Source organism: Cavia porcellus, unplaced genomic scaffold, assembly GCF_034190915.1.
Source record: "Cavia porcellus strain 051 isolate PalLab524CR breed Dunkin Hartley unplaced genomic scaffold, mCavPor4.1 scaffold_21, whole genome shotgun sequence".
In the NCBI taxonomy this organism is placed as follows: domain Eukaryota; kingdom Metazoa; phylum Chordata; class Mammalia; order Rodentia; family Caviidae; genus Cavia; species Cavia porcellus.
This window is the reverse complement of record NW_026947504.1, coordinates 56,844,940-56,866,347: the sequence shown is the minus strand read 5'-3', so window position 1 is coordinate 56,866,347 and position 21,408 is coordinate 56,844,940. Positions and strand designations below refer to the sequence as shown.

The following is a 21,408-nucleotide window of genomic DNA, read 5'->3' as shown; positions in this document are numbered from 1 at the left end:
AGAACAGTGATACTTACTAGGAAAGGGCACTCTATGAAAAGGGAATAATACTGCTAAAACTTTTGGAATACATATATTCATGTATTATTTAATTTCCCAAAGAAAAATTTTAACTTCCACGGAAACTGGTTTAAAGGAATTTGATTTTAATTTTGTGTACCAGCACCCTATTTTATTTTTTGGTGTATATCCATCTAAATACAGTATGTCCAGAAACTAGTTTTCGTTTTCTTATGGTTTAGATGAGGTGATGAGGGGATACAAGCATAGTATTTAATATTTTCCTACTTCTCTCCTAATTGTTTGCTTTCACCTCAGTCCTAGAACAATGTCAAAACTGAAAGTACTGTAAAAAGTGAGAAGACATTTTAAATTTGTTTCTCCTACCAAATGAATCTCAGCTTTTAAAACTTCTTCTTTTTTTTTTTTTTTTTTTTTGGTTCCCAGGATTGAACTCATGACCGCACCCTTGCAAGGCAGGCGCTTATGCCGCTGAGCTAAATCCCCAACCCCTTAAACTCTTGTTGCAGTACAGCATAATACAAAAATATGCACAAGTCTTAAATATTGAGTTTAGTAAGTTTTCACATAACCATATTTGCCTCAGCGTTAGCTTTTATTTGGGCAGGGCACCAGGGCACAGGATCTCATCATGTAGTGCAGGCTAGCCTTGAACTTACTTATGCAGCCCAGGTTGGCCTCACGCTCATTGCATTTCTCCTGCCTCAGCTTCCCAAAGACTGGGATTTCAGGCATGCACCACCATGCCTGGTTGTTTTTGCTTTTAGTTGGTATTGAATGTTACTGCTAAGTATAGATGGGTAGATTCATTTACCAATTTTCTGGAAAGACTATTCTTATTAAAAATAAAAAGATCATGCCAATTTCTAGGAGGATTGATTTCTATTTTAGGAGGCAGATATTTCTACTTAAGTAAATAAATATTGAAGGATTTTCATCACCAAAATATTTTCCTGATTATTTATGCTGTGCCATGTATTATAACGAGTGATTATTTACATGTTACTTAAACTGGGAGTGGTTGCATATGCCTGTAATCCCAACGCTTAGGAGGCTGAGATAGGAGAATCATGGTGAGTTTGAGGCCAACCTGGATCATATAGTGACTTAAAGTTCAGCTTGAACTACATATAGAGACTTTGTCTTTTAAAAAATAAAGTTTTACAATAACTTTAGAAGTTTTTTTATTGTTTAGATAAAAAAAAGTGAAGTTTTGAGAGTATTGATAATTTCCCTGAGTTCAAATACACAGGAAATGGAGTAGTCACCTTAAATAAGAGATGGAACATTTAGCTTTTGAATCTTGTTTCACCGTGTGTGTGTAGCTCATTTGCTACATGTTAAAATATTGTCAGACCATATGGTGATAGAGCAAAGTGTGTTGGGTGTTTCATTTTGTGTGTTTTGGTTTTCAAAATCAAAGGAAGTCATTTTAAGAATAAGTCAGAGGTCCTCAAAGCGTTGTTTTTACAGGGTTAGGATTTGGGGCCACAATCTGCTCTGAAGGCAGGGCTGGGGCTTTGTTTCAGCGGTATGTTTCCATGTGCTTGGTTCGTGTGGAGAAACTTGGAGTCAGGAGGTTTTGAAGACGATGGGAGGAATAAGGTCCCCACCCCATTTTTTTATTTTTGTGTCTTAATACAGAGATGCTGTACAACCTACTTAAAAATATGCTTATTTTGGCACCTGTCATTTCTGCATTGAGAAAATATTTGAAGGTTGTTTTTTAACCTTTTTGTTTCAGGAAAACTTTTTCTATTTCATTTTAGCTGTTTATCTTGGTAGGATGTTTCACAACTACCATGTAACAGATAGCTGATAGAGAAGCTTGGCAACAAGTTATGTGAGAGATTTTATGCTTTTTTTTAAATGTTCAAAAATCTGTTGAACAAACTTATTTACTTAATAGAGTTGAAATAATTTGATCTGAAATTTCTTAAATACCTACTAAGCACCTGGGTAGTGCTATCTTCAAGGAAACAAACTTAGGGGAAATAACACTACGTTGATTATTTTCCTTCTCTTTTTAACTTGATGCTATTACTACTGTGTGACCACAGCAAATAGAAGTAGTAGTGTGAGCAGTGTTGAAATTGTAGTAGCTGTCTGTGTTCTGCTAAAACTTGGTTTAATTTTTAATGCTGCTAAAATGTTTGCTAAAATTTTACTTTCAACTTGTCCTAAATCATAATAAAGATGGGAAATTGATAGATGTATTTTTTCTTCAGAGCTATAAAAGCCTTTAATAATGTTACAAAACAGAAGAAAGTCAGTTTTTATTACTGGTTTAATTTGCCAGTAAACATTGATATTTAGGAAAACCAGTCTTTGACAGATTTTAACTCTAGGAGAGCTTTCTTCTCTGTTCCTTATGGTAGGTATGTGACTTAATTGGGTTCTAATCCAAAAACAAAAATGAAAATACTGTGCAAGTGTCAAACATTTCATAATAATATATGTTTGCATTATTAGCATTCCATACTTTGGCATGAATGGTTAGAATTGATCCAATTTAGGAAATACAGTTTGAATTACAATTCCTTTAGGGAGGGGGTCTTTTTGAGACAGGCTTCACTTTGCAGTTCAGTTTGAACTCACTTTGTAGTCCAGGCTGACCTTGAACTTGTGGTGATCCTCCTGTCTCAGCTTCCCAAGTTGCTGGGATTACAGTGCCCAACATTGAATGTTACAATTCTTCAGAGCAATGTTTGTCAACTCCGGGGTGCAAGTCTGGCTGTCTTGGAAAGCTGTAATCATAGGCCTTCATGATACCTTTAGATATTATTTTCTGTTTAATCCTTTGAAGGAGGAGCAAATATTGATGTTTTAATATTTCCCAGTGTACAGCTATGGTTAAATAGTGGGAGAATTTAGTAATGTTTTCTAACTCAAATGTACAAATTGTGGAGATGTGGCTCAGTGGTAGAGTACTTGCTTATGAGGCACAAGGCTTTGACCTCAGCCTTGGCCAAAATTAAAAATAAAATTGATATTCAGCTTGGACAAAACTAAAAATAAAATTGTAGAAAAGATGTTTAATGTAATTATTTAAGTAAGGAGGGTGTCCAGAGATGTTTGGAAAATCATTTTTAAAAGAAGTAGCCGCCAAGTGGAATGTAATATTTTTGTTAGGGCATCATGGAACATTATGTTTACACTGCATTCAGCATTCTTTTAAGCATCTTTTTCATAAATCTTTGAAGAAGCCTGGTTGAAATGATGTAGAAAAAACTGAGGTGGACATGGTTTGGTCTTGGAGAAAGAAAAGTAAAGAGTTAATGTCTAGTCAGTTAAAAAAATGTAAAGCTTAATTAAATTGATTCCTATTATGGGCTGAATTGTTTACCCTCCACCCCCATTCATATATGATACCTCAGAATGTGGCCTTATTTGGACATGGGGCCACTGCAGAGGTAAGTATTTAAGATGAGGTCTTATTGGAGTGAGACATAATATAATTGGTGTCTTTCTAAAAGGGGAAGTTTGGACATAGACTATAGAGGAAAAAACACTGTGTGAACATGAAAGCAGCTGTGTACAAGCCAAAGTGAAAGGCCTAGAACAGATAGACATGCAGAAAGAATCAACCTGCCCAACCGTTGATTTCTTCTAGTCTCTAGAACTGTGAGATAATACATATCTGTTGTTTGTGGGATCAGGTTTGTAGTTCTTTATTAAGGCAGTACTAGCAAATGAATGCGTACATTCTGATACTTTTTTTTTTTTTTAGACTGGTCAAGTGCAGTAGTGAGAAGGGGTGAAAGAGTAGAACAAGGAGTTCAGTCTGTACTGACTGTGAACAATCAATTGAGATAACTCACTACTTTCGGACCAGCCTCTGATACTTATTTTAAAAAAAATCTATGTCTTAGAGAATTCAACACTGAAACTTCACCATGTCTTCATTGGTGGTACACACCTATAATCCCAGAATTGAGGAGGCTTAGCCAGGAAGATTGCCAGAAGTTAAAGGCCAGCCTAGGCTACATAGTGAATTCAAGATCAGCTTGAGCTACCTAACGAGACCCTGTCTTTGGTTTTTTTTTTTTTTTTTTTTTTTTTGTCTTTTTGAGACAGGGTCTCGCTATGCAGTTCAGTCTGGCCTTGGGCTCACTTTGTAGCCCAGGCTGGTCTCGAACTCACAACAATCCTCCCACCTCAGCCTCCCGAGTGCTGGGATTACAGGCATGATCACCACGCTCAGCTCAATGAGACCTTTTTTTTTTTTTTTTTTTTTGGTCTTTTTCGTTTTTATCGGTACCAGGGATCGAACTCATGACTGCCTGCTTGCACAGCAGGCGCTTATGCCACTGAGCTAAATCCCTAGCCCCTCCAAGACCCTGTCTTAAAAAACAAAAAAGAAAAGAAAAGAAATTGGAGACCATTTCTTTATAAAAGGATTTGTTTTCTTTCTTTCTTTCTTGCCTTTTTTTTTTTTTTTTTTTTTTTTTTTTTTTTTTTTTTTTTTTTTTTTGTACCAGTGATTGAATTCATGACCTTGCACTTGGCAGGCGCTTGTGCTGCTAAGCTAAACCCCCAGCCTCTATAAAGGATTTTTATAGTCTCTGTTTATTGAAGTTTTTAGCTTTCTGACAACTCATACTTGATCAGCTTCTGATCAGTTCATTTTAAAAGACAGTTTATCCTGAGTCCAGATATCAACAGCTAGAGTTACAGGAGTATATATTTTCTTTCTATTTATAGAAGATAGTATAGACTCAAATTATCTTTCCAGTCACCTAAGAGGTATTTCCTAGTTGTATTTTATATATACAGATTCAGGCCTTGTGCCTAATTATTCATATTCTTAATGAAGATGCAGAATTAACTTGTTAAATACTGATCAGTAGCACTCAGGAGAAATGAAAAGTGAACAACTTTGAATATACATCCTCATTTCTGTACGTGAGAAACATGCCCATGTTTTTCATAAGACGAGCAAGGACATCAGAAAAAGACAGATTAAAATATTTGTGCTCCTGGTTTGTATCTTGTGGATTGAGAGAAACTGGCTATGCTAAAGAAGTGTATTATAAACTCAGACAGGGCATGCCTTGGAAAAGGTGCATTAAAGGTGTACATCCCTCTCAAACACAGCTTCTTACCTATTCTGCTTTTCTAAATACAGCCAAATAAATTTGTCAACAGTACAAAACTGCAACATGTTTAAGGCTTACTGTAGTAGTGTAGAGGTAAACAAAGTGAGTCTTGGAGTCAGTTCAGGTTGCTGGGTATTTGGCCTATAGTAAACTATGGTTATTCCTCAGTGTCTTGAGAGGAATTTGTTTCAGGGCCTCTGCAGATACCAAATCTGCAGACACGTAAGTACCTTATATAAAATGATAAGTTGTTTACAGTCAACCTGTGTATATCCTCCCATATACTTCAGGTTATCTCTAGATTACCTGTGTAATCTAGAGATACAAAGCAGTGTAAATGCTTTGTGAGTAATTGTTTTTGTCAGTGTTACATTATTTAGCGAGTAGTGACAAGAAAAAATGCAGTATAGACACTTTTAAAAATATTTTCAATACAGTTGGTTTAATTGGTGAACCTGAGAATAGGGTGTGTCCCTTGTATTTTCCTTCTGCTTCCTTCTACTTTCCCTTGTATATAAAATAATTCAGTGTCTCTCTCAGAAATTCTGTAACATTTGGTGGTAATCTGTGTCAAGCTATGAGCAAAATGCTGCATGCCTGTTAAGTTATGCTAGCTAATAGCAGTAGCAGAGGCAGCAGACAGTGGCCACTGTGTGTGCTGCTCCCCTTATTTACTGTATAAGAATAAATGTCTTCTGTTGCAATGTTAAATGCTCAGGCGGTTTTAGAATCTGTAGCCTTTTGTGGTCCTGGGGATTGAACCTAGGGCCTCGTAAGTGCTAGGCAAGCCCTCTGTCACTGAGTCACATTGCTACCCTATATGTCTTTTTTACTGCATGCTGTGGCCTTCCAAATAACAGCATTGTGTCCCCTTTCACTAGTAATTAAGCTTTTCTTCCAGAGGAAACACTTTTTTCTACTGTTGTGCTGGAATTTTTCTTTCCTTTTTCTGGCATTTTGGTAACAAGGGTGTGAACCCAGTGTATTTTACCATTGGCTACACCCCCAGTCTAAAATTTTTCTTTACAGTTCTAAAATTAAGTTATTTGATCTGAAATTAAAATGATTGTTTAAAAGAAATTAGAATGTGCTTGATTATACATTGACTGTCTGTCTCTGCTAGGAAACAAAAGAAACTGCTATGACTTGCCTCTTGGGAGGAAGGCTCTAATGTAGAAGAAACTATGATTATAGTGGTATTTGACAAGGTAGTCTTGAGACTTGTAAATTTTGGGGAAAGATTTATCAACCCCTCTACCTAATTGCAGTTTAGTAGAAGAGGACAAGAAAGAAAATAATAATTATCTGCAGTTATTTGCAACTTGGGAGCAAAAAAGATTGAGATAAAATTATAGATGTATCTCTTTCAATGTCTGCACTCTTAGTAGTCTCTGTCCAGACGGCAGTAATCTCGTAAGTAGGAAAAATACATTGGTATTATTTGTGTGAGGATTGCATCAGTGAATTGCATTTGACATGCCTCAATCTCATTTTAGTGGGTGGCTTTGGATAAGATTCTTAACCTGATTCCTCACCTTTCAGTGGATGGAGTGATGAACTTTGTTCTTATACTGGGATTGTAGCAACATAAAATGAAATGTAAAAGTGTATTGAACTCTGGACTCAGTCTTGTTAGAAGTCCTAAGAGTTTAAAAGCTGAGAACAGAAGGCAAACTATTAATAAGTAAAGTTTATGCTGTGTTGGATTTGTGACTACTAATCACCTCTCAAAGGCAAAACCAAATGTGTGTAGTTTGCTTCGAGGCAGAATCTGATATTTGCTCGATTGCCTCTGTGGGAGTGTGATTTCACAGCATAACTTTTGAGTTTCGTTCAGTTTTAAGCTGATTTTACAGTTTGAACAGCCAATTTCTTCTGGTTAACTTCTTTTTTGAAATAGGAAGAAGCATTGTGAAATAAAACGATCCAAGTGTACTTTAGAATACTTCAGTGTTACTAGCCATAGATTTCAGAGCATAGCATTTTTGAAGGCAAGAATAGTATCTGTTTAGTACCTGTGATGCATATTAAATTTAGGTAATTAAATTCCTATGAGCGACATAATCTTAAGCTTTGTGCTGTTGTTTAAGCATAATAATTTTGAGACTGGTTATTATAATGCAACCCTAGATAGCAGACTTATTTAAGGAAAATACCTGACCATATTATCTACGAGCAGGAATTCTTTTCTCGTATTTAAGAAATCATTTTATGGAGAAATGTTGAGAATCAGGATGTTGCTGTGCACATGCACACCTATATTCCCAGCACGTGGGAGACAGGCAGGAGAATCACTGTGAGTTCAAGGTTAGCATGGGCTATGTAGTGAGGTCAAAACTAACACAGAAGACATAGCTAGACTCTATCTCAGAAACGGAAAGAAAAAACAAAGAGAAAAATAGTCTTAAAGTATCTTCCCATAAGATACTTTTTAATTGGAAAAGGAAAATAATGGTATCTTTCTGGTGGAGAAACATCATCTTAACTTACTAATCAAAGTTAATATTCTAAACAGTGGGATAAATAATTATTTCAGGTTCCCCAATATGAAGTGTTTTATTTTTTGTGGGTTTGAGAGTTGAACCTAGGACCTTCATACTGAGCTATAAACTCAGCCTGCTAGCATGTACTAGTTTTGTAAAATTTTGAAATAGGGTCTTTCTGAGTTGATAAATTGCTCACAGTTGGGCTCAAATTTGTAATTTGAACCTCAGCCTCCCAGAGTGCTGTGATTACAGGCATGTATCACCAACCTTGACTGCATCGTGTGTGTGTGGAGGGGGGGGTGGTATCTGGGAGTTGCACGTAGGGCCTTTTGTCTGAGTGTGTATATTTGGCTTTCCATCCCTGCCCCTTTATTCATTTACGTACACTTAGTTAGTTAGTTAGTTGGTTAGTTAGTTTTGAGGCAGAGTTTAAGGAACCAGATTGGCCAGGCTGTGCTCAAAATTGTAATCCTTCTTCCTTAGCCTCCCAGAATGCTGGTTGTCTTAGTTATTTTTTACTCGTCGCTGAGACAAAATACCTGAAGCCCAAAGTTGGGAAAGGAAAGGTTTATTTCTTACAGTTTTTGGAGGTTTCAGTCCACACTCAGTTGGCTCCAAGACTGGCGGACATGGCTGGATCGCTCGTGGCGGCTGTAAACAGCAAGCTCAAACCAGCAAAGAGCAAGATACACCTTCCTGCCATTATATCACATCCTGGCTCCACCCCTATGTGGATGGAGCACTGACACCATCAATCCAAGCCCTATACAATGAACCATCACATATGAACAATGCAAACTCATGAGGCCTGGGGGACACAAACATAAACCATGACACTGGTGTTAGGTATGTGCCATCTTGCTAGCTACATGATAGGTTTTAAAGGACATAACATTACTTCTTTGGTATTCTCACCAAAAAATGCTAAGCAAATACAATCCTGAAGCAATATCCAAATTTAAATTGGATATTTAAGTGCTTTTCAAAGTGTTAAGATTGTGAAAGACAAAGAGTGAAAAGTTGTTACAAAGTAAAAAAGAAGCTGTTCCTGATTAAAGGAATTGTCATTAACAAACAGGGTATTTGATGAATGAAACTAGGGAATCTTGAATCAAAATTTTTTTTACCTCTTTTTTTTTTTTTTTTTTTTTTTTTGATACCACGGATTGAACTCGTGATCTTGTGCTTGCCAGTCTGGTATTTATACTGCTGAGCTAAATCTTCAGCCTCTTTTCTTCTCATTTTTTAAAAATGGAGAACATTAGTAAGCTATTTGGGGAAATTCAATTAAGATCTCTAGATTAGACAATAGTCTCAATGTCAACAGCATCAGTGTTACTTTCCTGGTTTAGACTGTTGTACTACCTTTTAGTAGATATTCATGTATTTCAGAAATAAACTGCAGTATTTTAGGTTAAAGAAGCAGATATGTCTAACACCTCAAGACAAAAAAACCGGGAGAGAATGATAAAATGATTAAGTGTTAAAATTGGGGTTATATTGGTTAAAGTTGGGTAGAAGTTTTTGTGCTATTTTTGCAATTTCCTAAGTCTGCCGTTATTTAAAAATAAAAGGTAAAGGAAGTAATAGTTTAACGAGGTTTGTCACTGATTTTTTAATTAGGTTGTAAAAACTCTCTGTGCATCAGTTTTCTCATCTGTACAATGAGGTGACTGCCCTAGGTTAAGTTTTAAGAATTCTCTCAGTTCTAAATTAGTAATAATTTGTATTCCTAATATAGTCATACTTAAAGAGGACAATTATAGAAAATAAAAGTTTATTTTATGTGAATCAGAAAGTGTTTAAGCAAGGCTTTATGGCAAGTGACAATGTAATATTAGACTAATATTTATGCCAAAAAAACTTTGATTGAGATTTTTATTTAATTGTATATTTCATTTGTATGTTGCTTTGTGGTTCACACTTGAGCATTAGTAATATCTTATTGTATTTTATGTAAAATCATCTTAAAATGTATATTTAAGATATGTGGTATAAACTTTGATCTTTAAGAGTCAAGCTTAACAATAAAAGTTTATTTTTATGCATATTTTTTGCAGCTTAGGAATGTCAACGTAAGTGTAGTGGATGATACAGAAATGAAATTGATGTACAAGTGTGAAATATTTTGAGATTATATCTAAAAGTAAAACTTAGTTAATCCTTTGTATTCTGTCGTCTTTCACTCTTTATCCGTAACAGCTTTGTGATCCAGCTATTTTTCCAGCTGTCATTGTGGAACATGTTCCTGGTGCTGATATTCTAAATAGTTACGCTGGTCTTGCCTGTGTGGAAGAGCCCAATGACATGATTACTGAAAGTTCACTGGATGTTGCTGAAGAAGAAATTATAGATGATGATGATGATGACATCACTCTTACAGGTGCGGTGACTCTCATGGGACCTTGATACAGTTCAGTTTTTAGGCTGTGTCCCAGTGGAGATTTTGAATGTAAAAAGTCTCTAATTTGGATTTGAGTACTTTATTACTTGCTGAATGTCGAGTCTGCAGGAAGAAGAAAACAATTTTCTTTCATCTGTCCTATTTTCTACTGGTTTCTCACCTTGTTTATTTTTTCTTAAATGCATTGACGTGAACATGAAAAACTAGGAGGTATACCAGAGAAGTCAAACCTATTTAATTCATCCTGTCCTCACCAAGTACTTTTTTTTATATGTGTAGCTCTATATTCCAAAGAACAAAATGGAAAGTTGTTTATAGGAATGAGATAGTAGGCCGTGATCTGAATATATAAGATCCTGAAGAGGGGCTGGAGATTTAGCTCAGCAGCATAAGCGCCTGCCTTGCAAGCAGGCAGTCATGAGTTCTATCCCTGGTACCGGTAAAAAGGAAAAAGACAAAAAAAAAAAAAAAAATCCTGAAGATTTCTCTTCATGTTCAGTCAGGACTTCAGTTTTTCAAACTTGAAGAATCGACTATATAATAAGTAGTGATAGTGAAATTTTCATCACTTTTAGAAATTGGCACATTCTGGCATACGCCAATAATCTCAGTACTCAGGAAGTTGAGGCAAGAGGATCACCATGAGTTCTAGGCCAACCTAGTGAAAGACATTTGGATTATTAGAGCTGAATATTAAGTATAGATGAAATTTCTAGTCCGTTTAAGATGTTTGTAGCCATTCTTTGTTCCAGAATGGAGAAGATTGTATGGTGTTTTGAGCAGCTCTAGAATAAGACATATAGGGATAAACAATTTTATTTTTAATGATGTTAGATGTTACTTCAGAGAATGCACTTGTTTGCTAGAGATGTCTTCACCAAGTACTACAGACTGAGTTTCTCCAAACAGAGATTTTTTTTCACTTTTTTGGAACCTGATAATCTGAGGTCAAGGGATCAGCAGGTCTGGTTTCTTCTGATACCTCTTTCCTGATTTTGTAGATGAAGTTTTCTGTGTTAATTTTAGTCTTCCTGTTGTACCTGCTTATGTCTACCTATCTTTCTTTCTTTCTTTCTTTCTTTCTTTCTTTCTTTCTTTCTTTCTTTCTTCTTTCTGTTTCTATTTCTTTCCAAATTACTTCTTACAAAGATACTTAGCAGTTTGGATTAGAGTCTGTCCTAAAGAACTCATTTTAACTTTAAGACTATCTCCAAGTACAGTCATATTCTAAGGTACTAATAGTTCTTCATTTTATGAGTTTTGAGAGAACTTAATACAGCCCATAACAGACGATAGTGAGAATTATTTATTATTGTTTTAAAATATTATAGCACATGTTAGACTCTTTAGATACACCTACTAAATTACAAGATCTTAAATTCCTTCAAAGGAAACTTGTGCAGAGAGTAAGGACTTTGGTCAGTTAGAGGCGCATGAATATCATAAGATTACCATTCGTTAAAAATATTTGAACCTGGGAATGGACATGTGGGTTTCATTGTACGGTTTTGTAAATTTGATTTTGTTATTTCCAATAATTAAAAAAGATTTAATGGACACACTGAATTTGAAGCTTGTATTAAATTGCAGCTGCCATAACTTATATTTTCAAATTTTCATGTTCATCAGAAAACTTCCATTTTAATCATTGACTTACCACATATGAAGTTTGATATCAGTTTGAACCTATCAAAAATGTATAACGAAGCTGGGTGAAGTGGCACACACCTCTGATGCCAGCATCCTGAGGCAGGAGGATTGCAAATTCAAGCCCAAGCTGGGCAGCCTAGGCAGACTCTGGCTTGAAATAAAAAATAGGAAAAGGGCTGGGGGTGTAAGTCATTGCAGAGGCCCTATCCAGTCCACCAAAAAATTTTTAAAAAACAATGAAAAATACCTCTTTTATCTGTTTTATATTGGGAGTTCCATGTACTTTTTATGTGAAAAAAGATTATGATACAATTTTTGAAAATTTGTAGATCTTATTCTACTTCTGTGGAAACTCTTCTTCCATTACAATTGACAGTGTTTATATTTATTTTTTACCTTTGTGTAGAATTATAAGTGTAAAAGTATTATAATATTTAGTAATTTACTGTAAGCCTAACCCTGAGTTGGCTTTGTATATCCATCCAACCTTTTAAAAGTATTATGTAGGGGCTGGGGATTTAGCTCAGCGACATAAGCACCTGCCTTGCAAGCAGGCAGTCGTGAGTTCAATCCCTGGGCCCAATAAAAATGAAAAAGACAAAAAAAAAAAGTATTATGTAATCTGTATCATGGATTAGGCAAAGTCCATGATACAGTAATGAATGTTCCACAAAACACATCAGAGAAGAATGGTGCCAAAATATATTAGATTCTGACAGTGTGACACTGCCTAAAGTTTATTGGAAACAATAATTCACTAATGAAGGAAGATTCAGAGATTAATGGAAACTCATGTTATAATCAGAGTAATAGCACTGATCTTAGAAGCAAAAAATACCTTAAGACTATCACTTGACATAGTATGAGATTCTTGAGAAACAAAATGACTTTGTTAGTAACATACTGGTTTAGTGATATGGTTAGGATTTCTGTTATTCTAGGGTACTTTCCATTGTCCATCCTTAATTATGGAAAATATATCAGTTTGCAGAGAAATGATATAGTGAGTGTGCTTCTGAGTATGTGCTCTACTTTGCTTACTCTTTTACCTCCAACATATCGTAAAGTTTTTTTTTTTTTTGTTTTTTTTTTAAAGAGGTAGTCAGGGGCTGGGGATTTAGCTCAGTGGCATAAGCACCTGCCTTGCAAGCAGGCGGTCGTGATTTCGATCCCTGGTACTGAGAAAAATGAAAAAAACAAAGAAAAAAAAAAGAGGTAGTCACTTAATTAGGTACAATATTATTTTATGTGTTGATACAAATTGTGTCTGTCTATAGTTTGCATGTATATAAAACTCATACTAAGTGATGTATCTTAGTTCAAGGGATTAGTAGAGTGTGAATTTCACAGCAACCAATATCTTGTAACTAATTCTGTTTTTTCTTTAAATGTATTATAGTCGAAGCTTCTTGTCATAATGGAGATGAAACAATTGAAACAATTGAGGCTGCTGAGGCACTTTTTAATATGGATTCTCCTGGTCCTATGCTGGATGAAAAACGAATAAGTGAGTGGTTTAATGCTCATTTTTATGTATTTCATAAAGTTATTCTTACCATCTCTATTAGGTGATAGCTATCTTTTTTTATTTTATTTTTTTATTTATTTTTATTTTTTTTATTTAAGGAGAAAAGAAAAAAAAACAGTGAAAGGGTACAAGTTATACAGATTTACAGAAGAAAAAAATGAACAGTAGGAAATCACTAGTTAATGGATTACAAATTGCCATCTTAGAAATAATTGTTCAAGTCACAAAATTAAAGCTTGTAGAGTGGACATTTAGGTGATAACTATCTAGATATCAAGACTACGTTTTTAAAATGTCCTAAACACGTTTTAAGGTACAGTACTTATTGAGGCACCTTTGCTGAGGTATTCGGTTAAAGACAACTTTACTTTGGGGGAGTGAAGCCTTTAGAAACAAAAGTAATTTATAAGCTATCAAATAGTAAATTATACATCATTTTCTCTTAATCTCCTTGGTGAAACAGTTATACATAATCTTCTTTTAATCTCTTTGATAAGCCCAGATCATTATAATTTACTCATCTGTATAATTATAAGTGGATTGGCATAATCACTAAACATTTTGCTAACTCTTTATTGGTATAAAATTCTTTGCCAGATTATTGATCCACTTGGAAATCTATGTTTTTCTTTGTATTTTTTCTGAGAAAGAATTATTTAAACTCATAAAATTATTACTAAATCAATTCAAGATATTTATGAACATTTGCTGTATTCATTATAGCAGTGCATTAGGCAGTAATATTATCGATTCCTTTTCCCAACCTTACAGTCTGTTTACCTGCAGTGCTGGGGTTTTAACCCAGGGTTTTTGATGAGTACATTCCCAGCTGTTTATTTTTGACACAGAATCTTCTTGCTAAGTTGCTAATTACAATTTAGTTTTTGTGTAACTATAAAAACTGAAAATAGAAGCCAGGAGAGTGATAACAAAGTTGTCACTGGAAGCAGTCAGTATTTGCAGCAGAGAGTGTCAGAGACAGACTTTATTGAGGGAATGTTTAGGATAGGGGGATTGTTTTTCAAGACTGGGGATTGAGTCCAGCATGGACTTTCTTGCATGGTATGTAGCCACAAACTCTACCACTGACCTGCACTTAGCTTTCTTTCCCCTTCCCCTTCTCCTTCCTCTTCTTCCCCCTCCCCCTTTTTTTTTCAGAGTCAGGGTCTCACTAAGTGGTCTAGGTTCACCTTAAATTTAAAATCCTCCTGCCTCTCCTGAGTAGCTGAGATTACTGATGTGTGCACCATATCTGGCTTGATGGGATATTTTAACCTGGGTTATAAGTGACAAACTTTTAATCAGTAGAGGAGATGAAAAAGAATAGTTAAGCTAGAAGTTAATGGATAGTGCCTCAGAAACCAACCTTTAAAAATAAAATTTTGAAAGATAACTGTTTTGACATAACCAAAATGCAAGCTTCATAGTAGGTGAGAGATGAGATTGGAAAGATTTAGTTTAGATTGTGAAAATGTTGAAAGACACACTAAGGAGATTGGGTTGTTCTTTGTTGTTCAGCAAATTTTAAGAAGCTATATTTTCCTATACTTTCTACTTTTGATTTCCAGGATGTAAAGCTTTTATGTAGAAGAACAATGTAGTCAGATTAGACTTAGCTTTTAGGAGATAATTGTTTTTTTTTTTTTTATTTTTTAAAAATTTTTATCGGTACCATGGATTGAACTCACGACCGCCTGCTTGCAAGGCAGGTGCTTATGCCACTGAGCTAAATCCCAGTTCCTAGGAGATAATTGTTAACACAGAGAAGGACAAGACAGAGTGGTGAATAGAAAGTCAAGTAAGAACACCATTGAAATCATCAAGTCAAACCTGTCATGATTTAGAGAAAGGGAAATAAAAATCAGAATAGATTTTAAGATTTGTATTTCTACTTTAATATTGATAGGAATAAGAAGTTATTTTATTAATTTACTTTGGTTTATAATACACAGTTGATTATATTTGATTTTATTTCCATTAGGTAATAATATATTTAGTTCATCTGAAGATGACATTGTTGTTGCCCCAATCACTCATGTATCTGTCACATTAGATGGGATTCCTGAAGTGATGGAAACTCAACAGGTACAAGAAACATATGCAGACTCACCAGGTGCCTCATCACTAGAACAGCCTAAAAGAAAGAAAGGTGAGTAGTTCATTTCTTTAAGGCAGATAGTCAAGTCTTTGATGTAAAATATAAATATAATTTTTATTCAGTGGTATAATTTTATACTAATTAAAACAGGTAAGAAAACTTTGGAGCATAAAATTAAGTATTCATAATAGAGTCATTTTTAAAAAACCTTTTATTTCATGGATTTAGAATATTGGGTTTATATCACAAGAAAGATATTTGCCAACTTTTTTAAGCCTCATATTTTTATCTAAACCCTTTTATCAAAGCCTCAGGATTAAGAGTAAGTCAGGGTCCTCCAGAGGGAAATAGATTAAAAGCCACCAGTCTATATTATTGATTCCAATATAAGGTTACAGTTGGAAAACTGCAGTAAGTTGTAAGTAATTGAAGAAAAAAATGTTGGAATGTATGAAAGGAGAATGTTTAATGTCACAAATTAGGACCACGCTTGCATTCTAAAGTCTGACATTCTTTCCCTTTCATTTGTGTTCTGGTTGTTTCCCTGCTTGTGTTCTGTTTTGAGTTTAATATCTTGGTTAATGGCCAATGATCTATCCTTGTTTTTGTTTTCTTTTTTTACCACTGAAAATGTAAATTCACATGAAAGAAAAGGAAATTCCAGGAGCCAAAAATGAAGAAGACAGTAGCTGCAATAGCTACTCTAGCTGCTCTGAAGGCCCAAGGCTACCATATGAGGCTTGGCTTTATTGCCCCTATGAGGCAGAAACTTAGGTCTTGGACCTCTGCAAGATAATCTACTAGACAGAGATGTGAACAGATAAGTGGGACCCTTAAAGGTTTACAGCCTCGGGTAAAATTCTACTTGCTGATACAAACAGACATCAAGGAAGTTTGCATTTGTCAGCCAGTGGAGAAATTTTTCCAATGAGAATTCATGATCGTTGGCTTCCTTGATAACTAGGTTTAAAATGAGAGTAATCTCTCACTAATTATAGAAATTCCCAGTCATGTAGTTAACATAAAAGTGTCCCCAGGCTAGTAGTAACTTTGGTGAACCAGTCAGCTCTTATAAAATTGCTTTGGTGGGTTATACATTCAACCTAGGCTACACAAGATTTCCTCAGGTAAAGCCTTGATGAAGGTGAACTAACATCCTGGTATCTACCACAAAATACATGAGGAAGACACTTCCTGAGTAAAAAGCAGCAGATATAGAAAAATTCAGGGTTCCTTAAGAGCCACAGGTAATAAAATTATCAAATAGAAACTTTGAAGGTGATTATAGTGCTTAAAAGAATAAAAACGTGGTCCAAGAATTAACATGGTTGATAAATAGCATTATCCAAGAGTAAGACTATTAAAGAAGACAAGGTAGAACTTCCTCTGCTAGTCAAAATGGAATAACAGACGAAATATATGAAACAGTGATACTAAAGAAATTGGATATAAGCCAACAAAAGCCTGTGTTCCTTCTGCGAGAGAAAACATATGAGGTGAGCCCTGTGACTGCCCCAGCTTCATAGAAAAGTTGTTATGAAAAGTACTTCTCTGTTTCCTAAAAATCTTAATATATACTTAACATGTTACCTAGCTGTTCTGTTATTAAATATTTTTTTTTTGTCTTTTTCGTTTTTATCGGTACCAGGAATCGAACTCATGACTGCCTGCTTTCAAGGCAGGCGCTTATGCCGCTGAGCTAAATCCCAAGCCCCGCTATTAAATATTTTTAAAAAAATGAAATTTACCACCACGAATATTCTTGACAGCCCTGTTTGCATGTGCCCCTACATTGGAAACCTCTCCAGTGTCTAGCAACTATTGATGGAATAAATCAGTCATTAATAAAATGGAGCACACTGTTGGTATATATAACACAAAAGAATGAGTTTCAGTATAGGTTAAAGAAAAAAGCTAGGGTTGGGGGTGTGGCTCAGTGGTAAAGTGCTTGCTTAGCAGCAAAAGTCCCTGGTTTAATCATAGTACTCTCGCTCCAAAAAGTGAAGACGAGACAGTATTCAAAGACAGTGACTGGGAATTTTCCAGAACGATATTAATCCTCAGCATTATGGATCTTGAATAGTATTAACTACAATACATCTAGCTATGTAAATCCAGGAATTGATAGTAAAAATGTAGACTATCCAAATATCCCTCCCCAAGTCTCCCTTAAAAGAAAGAAAGAAACAAAGCAGGGAGAAATTATATTACTTAAGGAACATTAATTTTTTTAGATTGACAGCTTTGGAAGTACCCATTAAGAGGCTAGAGGAATTGGATATATTCAAAATGCTATGAAAAAATAACAAGTAATCAAAAAATGCTTTACCCAGCAGGCTGTAACTGTGTATTACAACTGTGTGCAATGCCACTTTGAGTAGTAAAAAAAGTGATGTAAGATGGATTTTGGATAGACTACTAGCAACGTCTTGTCACGAATAAAACTAGTTGGAAGAATGTGACAGGAATAAAGAAAAAACAAGTATATAGCATAAAATGAGATGGTAGGAGGTTGCTGATGTCCTGACTTTTAATAATTATTATGAAAACACTCAGCTAAGAGAATCTGCTGCATAAATGATTCTTTGCAGATGTCTGTGGTGATGTAAAAGTTATATCTGGCTAATTTGGATCCATATAGCAGTCTTTTATTTTTTTAGGCAGGATATCCCTGTGTATGCAAGGCTGTCTTTGAACTCACTACACAGCCAGGCTGATCTCAAACTTTTGCTCTTCTTGCTTCAGCCTCTGGAGTGCTGGTGTTAAAAGCATGTGTTACCACACCCAGTAGTACATTCGGCAGTGTTTGCAGCTGACTAGTGGCCTTTTGACCATCTTTTCCCTCTCTCTAATTACCCAAATAACTCAGAACTGTTCTTCTATTCAATTTCTAGGGATTGCTTGTTATTAACCTTGTCATTTTTAGCTCTACAATCTTGCTTTTCTAAGATTGCTTTATAATAACCAAAAATTCACCCTCTGATCTAACCTGTGAGCATCAACCTCAACAATGTGGAGGGAAGAGATTATAACTGTATACAGAATGGTAGGCTGCTCCAGCAGCATGAGCATGAGCATGAGCATGAGCATGAGCATGAGCATCTCAACTATATGTAAGAAACGGTGCTACCAAAGTATGGTTGTAATTAAGTAGCAAAAGAACACAACAAGCTTTATCAACTTAGATTAAGGCCATTGGGATAGATTTATGTAGAGGATAATAGTGGATGACCATGAAATTGTTTGCTATGAATTGAAAGAAATAGAGAAAAATTACATTTAAAAAATACACAAGATAAGCTGGGCATGATGGTGCACACCTGTAGGGAGGTGGCAGCAGAAGGATCATTGCGACTTTAAGACCAGCCTGGGTTACTAAGTAAGCTCAAGACCAGCCTGAACTGAATAGCGAGGCCCTATCTCAAACAGACAAAAACTATACAAGGTAAACCAAACATGGTGGCACACACTTATAATCCCAGCATTTGGAAGTCTGAAGCAGGAGAATCTCCATGTATGTATATATGTATGTATGTATTTAATCTTTTGGAAGACAAAGCTTTGCTGTGCAGTTTAGACTCACCTTGAACTCACTTTGTAACCCAGGGTTGGCCTTGAACTTGAAGTGATCCTCCTACCACAGCCTCCCGAGTGCTGGGATTATAGCCATATGCCACCATGACTAGTTTGTCGCTGCTTTTTATAAAAATTTTTTTTTTTATTTGGAAGCAGAGTTTTGCTAAGTTGCCCAGGCTGGTCTTTTTTGCCTCAGCTTCCTGAGTATTTGGGACTACAAACATGTACCACTACTTGTAGCCAAAGATCATTTATTTCATAGCTGTATTTGTGCACTAGTCTACATTAATGTTCAGTTTTTACTGAAGTTGTTTTTCTTTTAGTAGACATTTTGGAGATCCATATATAAAGCATTTGGGATTAAAATTTAGGATAAGTGACAAAATAATTAAATTTTCCATTTTCTCATTTTGGAGGGCAAATACTTATGGCAAAGCTATTCTGATTTCAGGGAGAAAAACGAAGCCCCCACGACCAGATTCTCCAGCCACTACGCCAAATATATCTGTGAAAAAGAGAAACAAAGATGGGAAGGGTAGGTACCACTGTAATTTTTCTGTAATATTTACAAGTCCATTAGCATTTCAGTTCCTTTATTTGTCCAGATATTATAAGTTAGAAATAAATAGTTTTCTTTGATCTTTTTTTTTTTTTTTTTTTTTGTCTTTTTCCTTTTTATCGGTACCGGGGATCGAACTCACGACTGCCTGCTTGCAAGGCAGGCGCTTATGCTGCTGAGCTAAATCCCCAACCCCAATTTTCTTGATATACTGAAATAAAATGTGTTGCTACCAACCACATGTAAGATGTAGTTGCCAAATTTTAAAGGAAATTTTTAGAAAATTCTATAAATGCTTATTCTCATTTAGCTATCAAAACCATTCTTTTATTTAATAATCAGTGTCTTGCAAGATTTCAGCCTTATTAGACTTTTAGTTTATAGACATGTTATTACTTTGTCATGACTCCCATTGTTTGCATAACTGTTGCCAGATTTGAAGAAATCTGTTACAGCTGATCCGTTGGCTGCAGTATAAAAAGATCATGTCTTGAAAGATTTTATGTAACTGTTTTTTTTCCTATGTGATGGTTCTTTTTTTTTTTTTTGTCTATTTCCTTTTTATCAGTACAGGAATCGAACTCACGACTGCCTGCTTACAAAGCAGGCGCTTATGCCGCTGAGCTAAATCCCCAGCCCCTATGTGATGGTTCTTAAAAACAAAAAAATGTACTCAGAAGTGCTTTCTCCCTAAGTTGTCACAAATCTAATTGACAAGATTGTTTCTGTTCAGATGTTTTATAGAGGTTTCATAAAATAGTCTTTATTAGGCTCTAAAAATTATGTCCGTAATACCACCAATATTAATGGAATTATCTTAGGGATGCTGAATGAAGTATATAGTATTTTTATGTAAATACATGATAAAATTTATAAGACTTTTATTGTGCTCTTTTTAGTGAAATTTTAGTCATTGAAAAATAAATCCAGGGACTAGGGATTTAGCTCAATGGAATAAGCGCCTGCCTGACAAATGCAAGGTCTGGAGTTCGATCCCGGTACAAAAAAAAAAAAAAAAAAAGAAAAATAAATCCTTCTGTTTCAGGAAACACAATTTATCTTTGGGAGTTTTTACTGGCCCTGCTGCAAGACAAAGCTACTTGTCCTAAATACATTAAATGGACCCAGCGAGAAAAAGGCATTTTTAAATTGGTCGATTCTAAAGCGGTGTCCAGGTTGTGGGGAAAGCACAAAAACAAACCTGATATGAATTATGAGACCATGGGACGAGCACTCAGGTATGTAAAGTTTTTGCTTTGTTAGGAATATCATTTCCTAGAGGCTCAGAGTATAACTCAGTGGTACAATACTTGCACAGCATAATCAAAGGCCTGAGTTCAATGCCCATTGGTGCCAAGGGTAAAAAAAATCATTTTCTAGATATTGAAAAAGTAGATAATTTTTTAAAAATTAAGAGATTAAAGAAATAGGGAATTTTATTTACTACAGTGTCAAGGCCACTTGCAATCAGTATGTACTTAAATTAAAATCTTACTCTAATCAAGGAAAATGTTTTCCTTCTTAAAAAAATCTTTAACCTGGTAAGCATTGTTAATTTTAAAAATTAAGTTAATTTAAAAATTAAACTAATTAAGCATTGTTAATTTTAAAAAATGTATGATTGTGTTGTATGAATTCATTGGGTGTGAAGATATAGACAATTATTTAGAAGAAAACAAGAGACATTATGGTTGCCACTGTAGATTTCCTGTTGTCTTGATTTGAAATCTGTGTCACTTACATTGTTTTCTTCTGATCTGCTTTGTTCTATTTTGTTCTGTTTTGTTTTACCCCACCCCCCACCCCCCCATTACTGGGGATCGAACTCACGACCGCCTGCTCGCAAGGCAGGTACTTATGCCGCTGAGCTAAATCCCCAGCCCCTGTTTTACCCTTTTTGAAATAAAAAAAAAAAAGTATGAAATATGTAATGCTGCACAACCTCAAAAATGTTCTGAGCACTGACATACTTAAAATGTTTTGACTT

At 35.2% G+C, this 21,408-nt stretch overlaps 1 protein-coding gene across 11 annotated transcripts in view; it reads left to right on the top strand.

Annotated features, from left to right (window-relative positions):
* The window catches only part of Elf1 (E74 like ETS transcription factor 1), a 92,698-nt gene that overhangs the window by 59,880 nt on the left and 11,410 nt on the right, over window positions 1-21,408 (top strand). For 9 of the 11 annotated variants that reach the window (XM_063232709.1, XM_063232705.1, XM_013141134.3 and 6 more), the window contains 5 exons: window positions 9,809-9,989; window positions 13,060-13,167; window positions 15,170-15,337; window positions 19,314-19,397; window positions 20,467-20,659. In XM_063232709.1, the coding sequence (XP_063088779.1) occupies window positions 9,809-9,989; window positions 13,060-13,167; window positions 15,170-15,337; window positions 19,314-19,397; window positions 20,467-20,659 (734 nt within the window). The remainder of the gene's footprint in view (window positions 1-9,808; window positions 9,990-13,059; window positions 13,168-15,169; window positions 15,338-19,313; window positions 19,398-20,466; window positions 20,660-21,408) is intronic. The other 2 variants (XM_063232711.1, XM_063232710.1) reach the window with 1 other exon arrangement.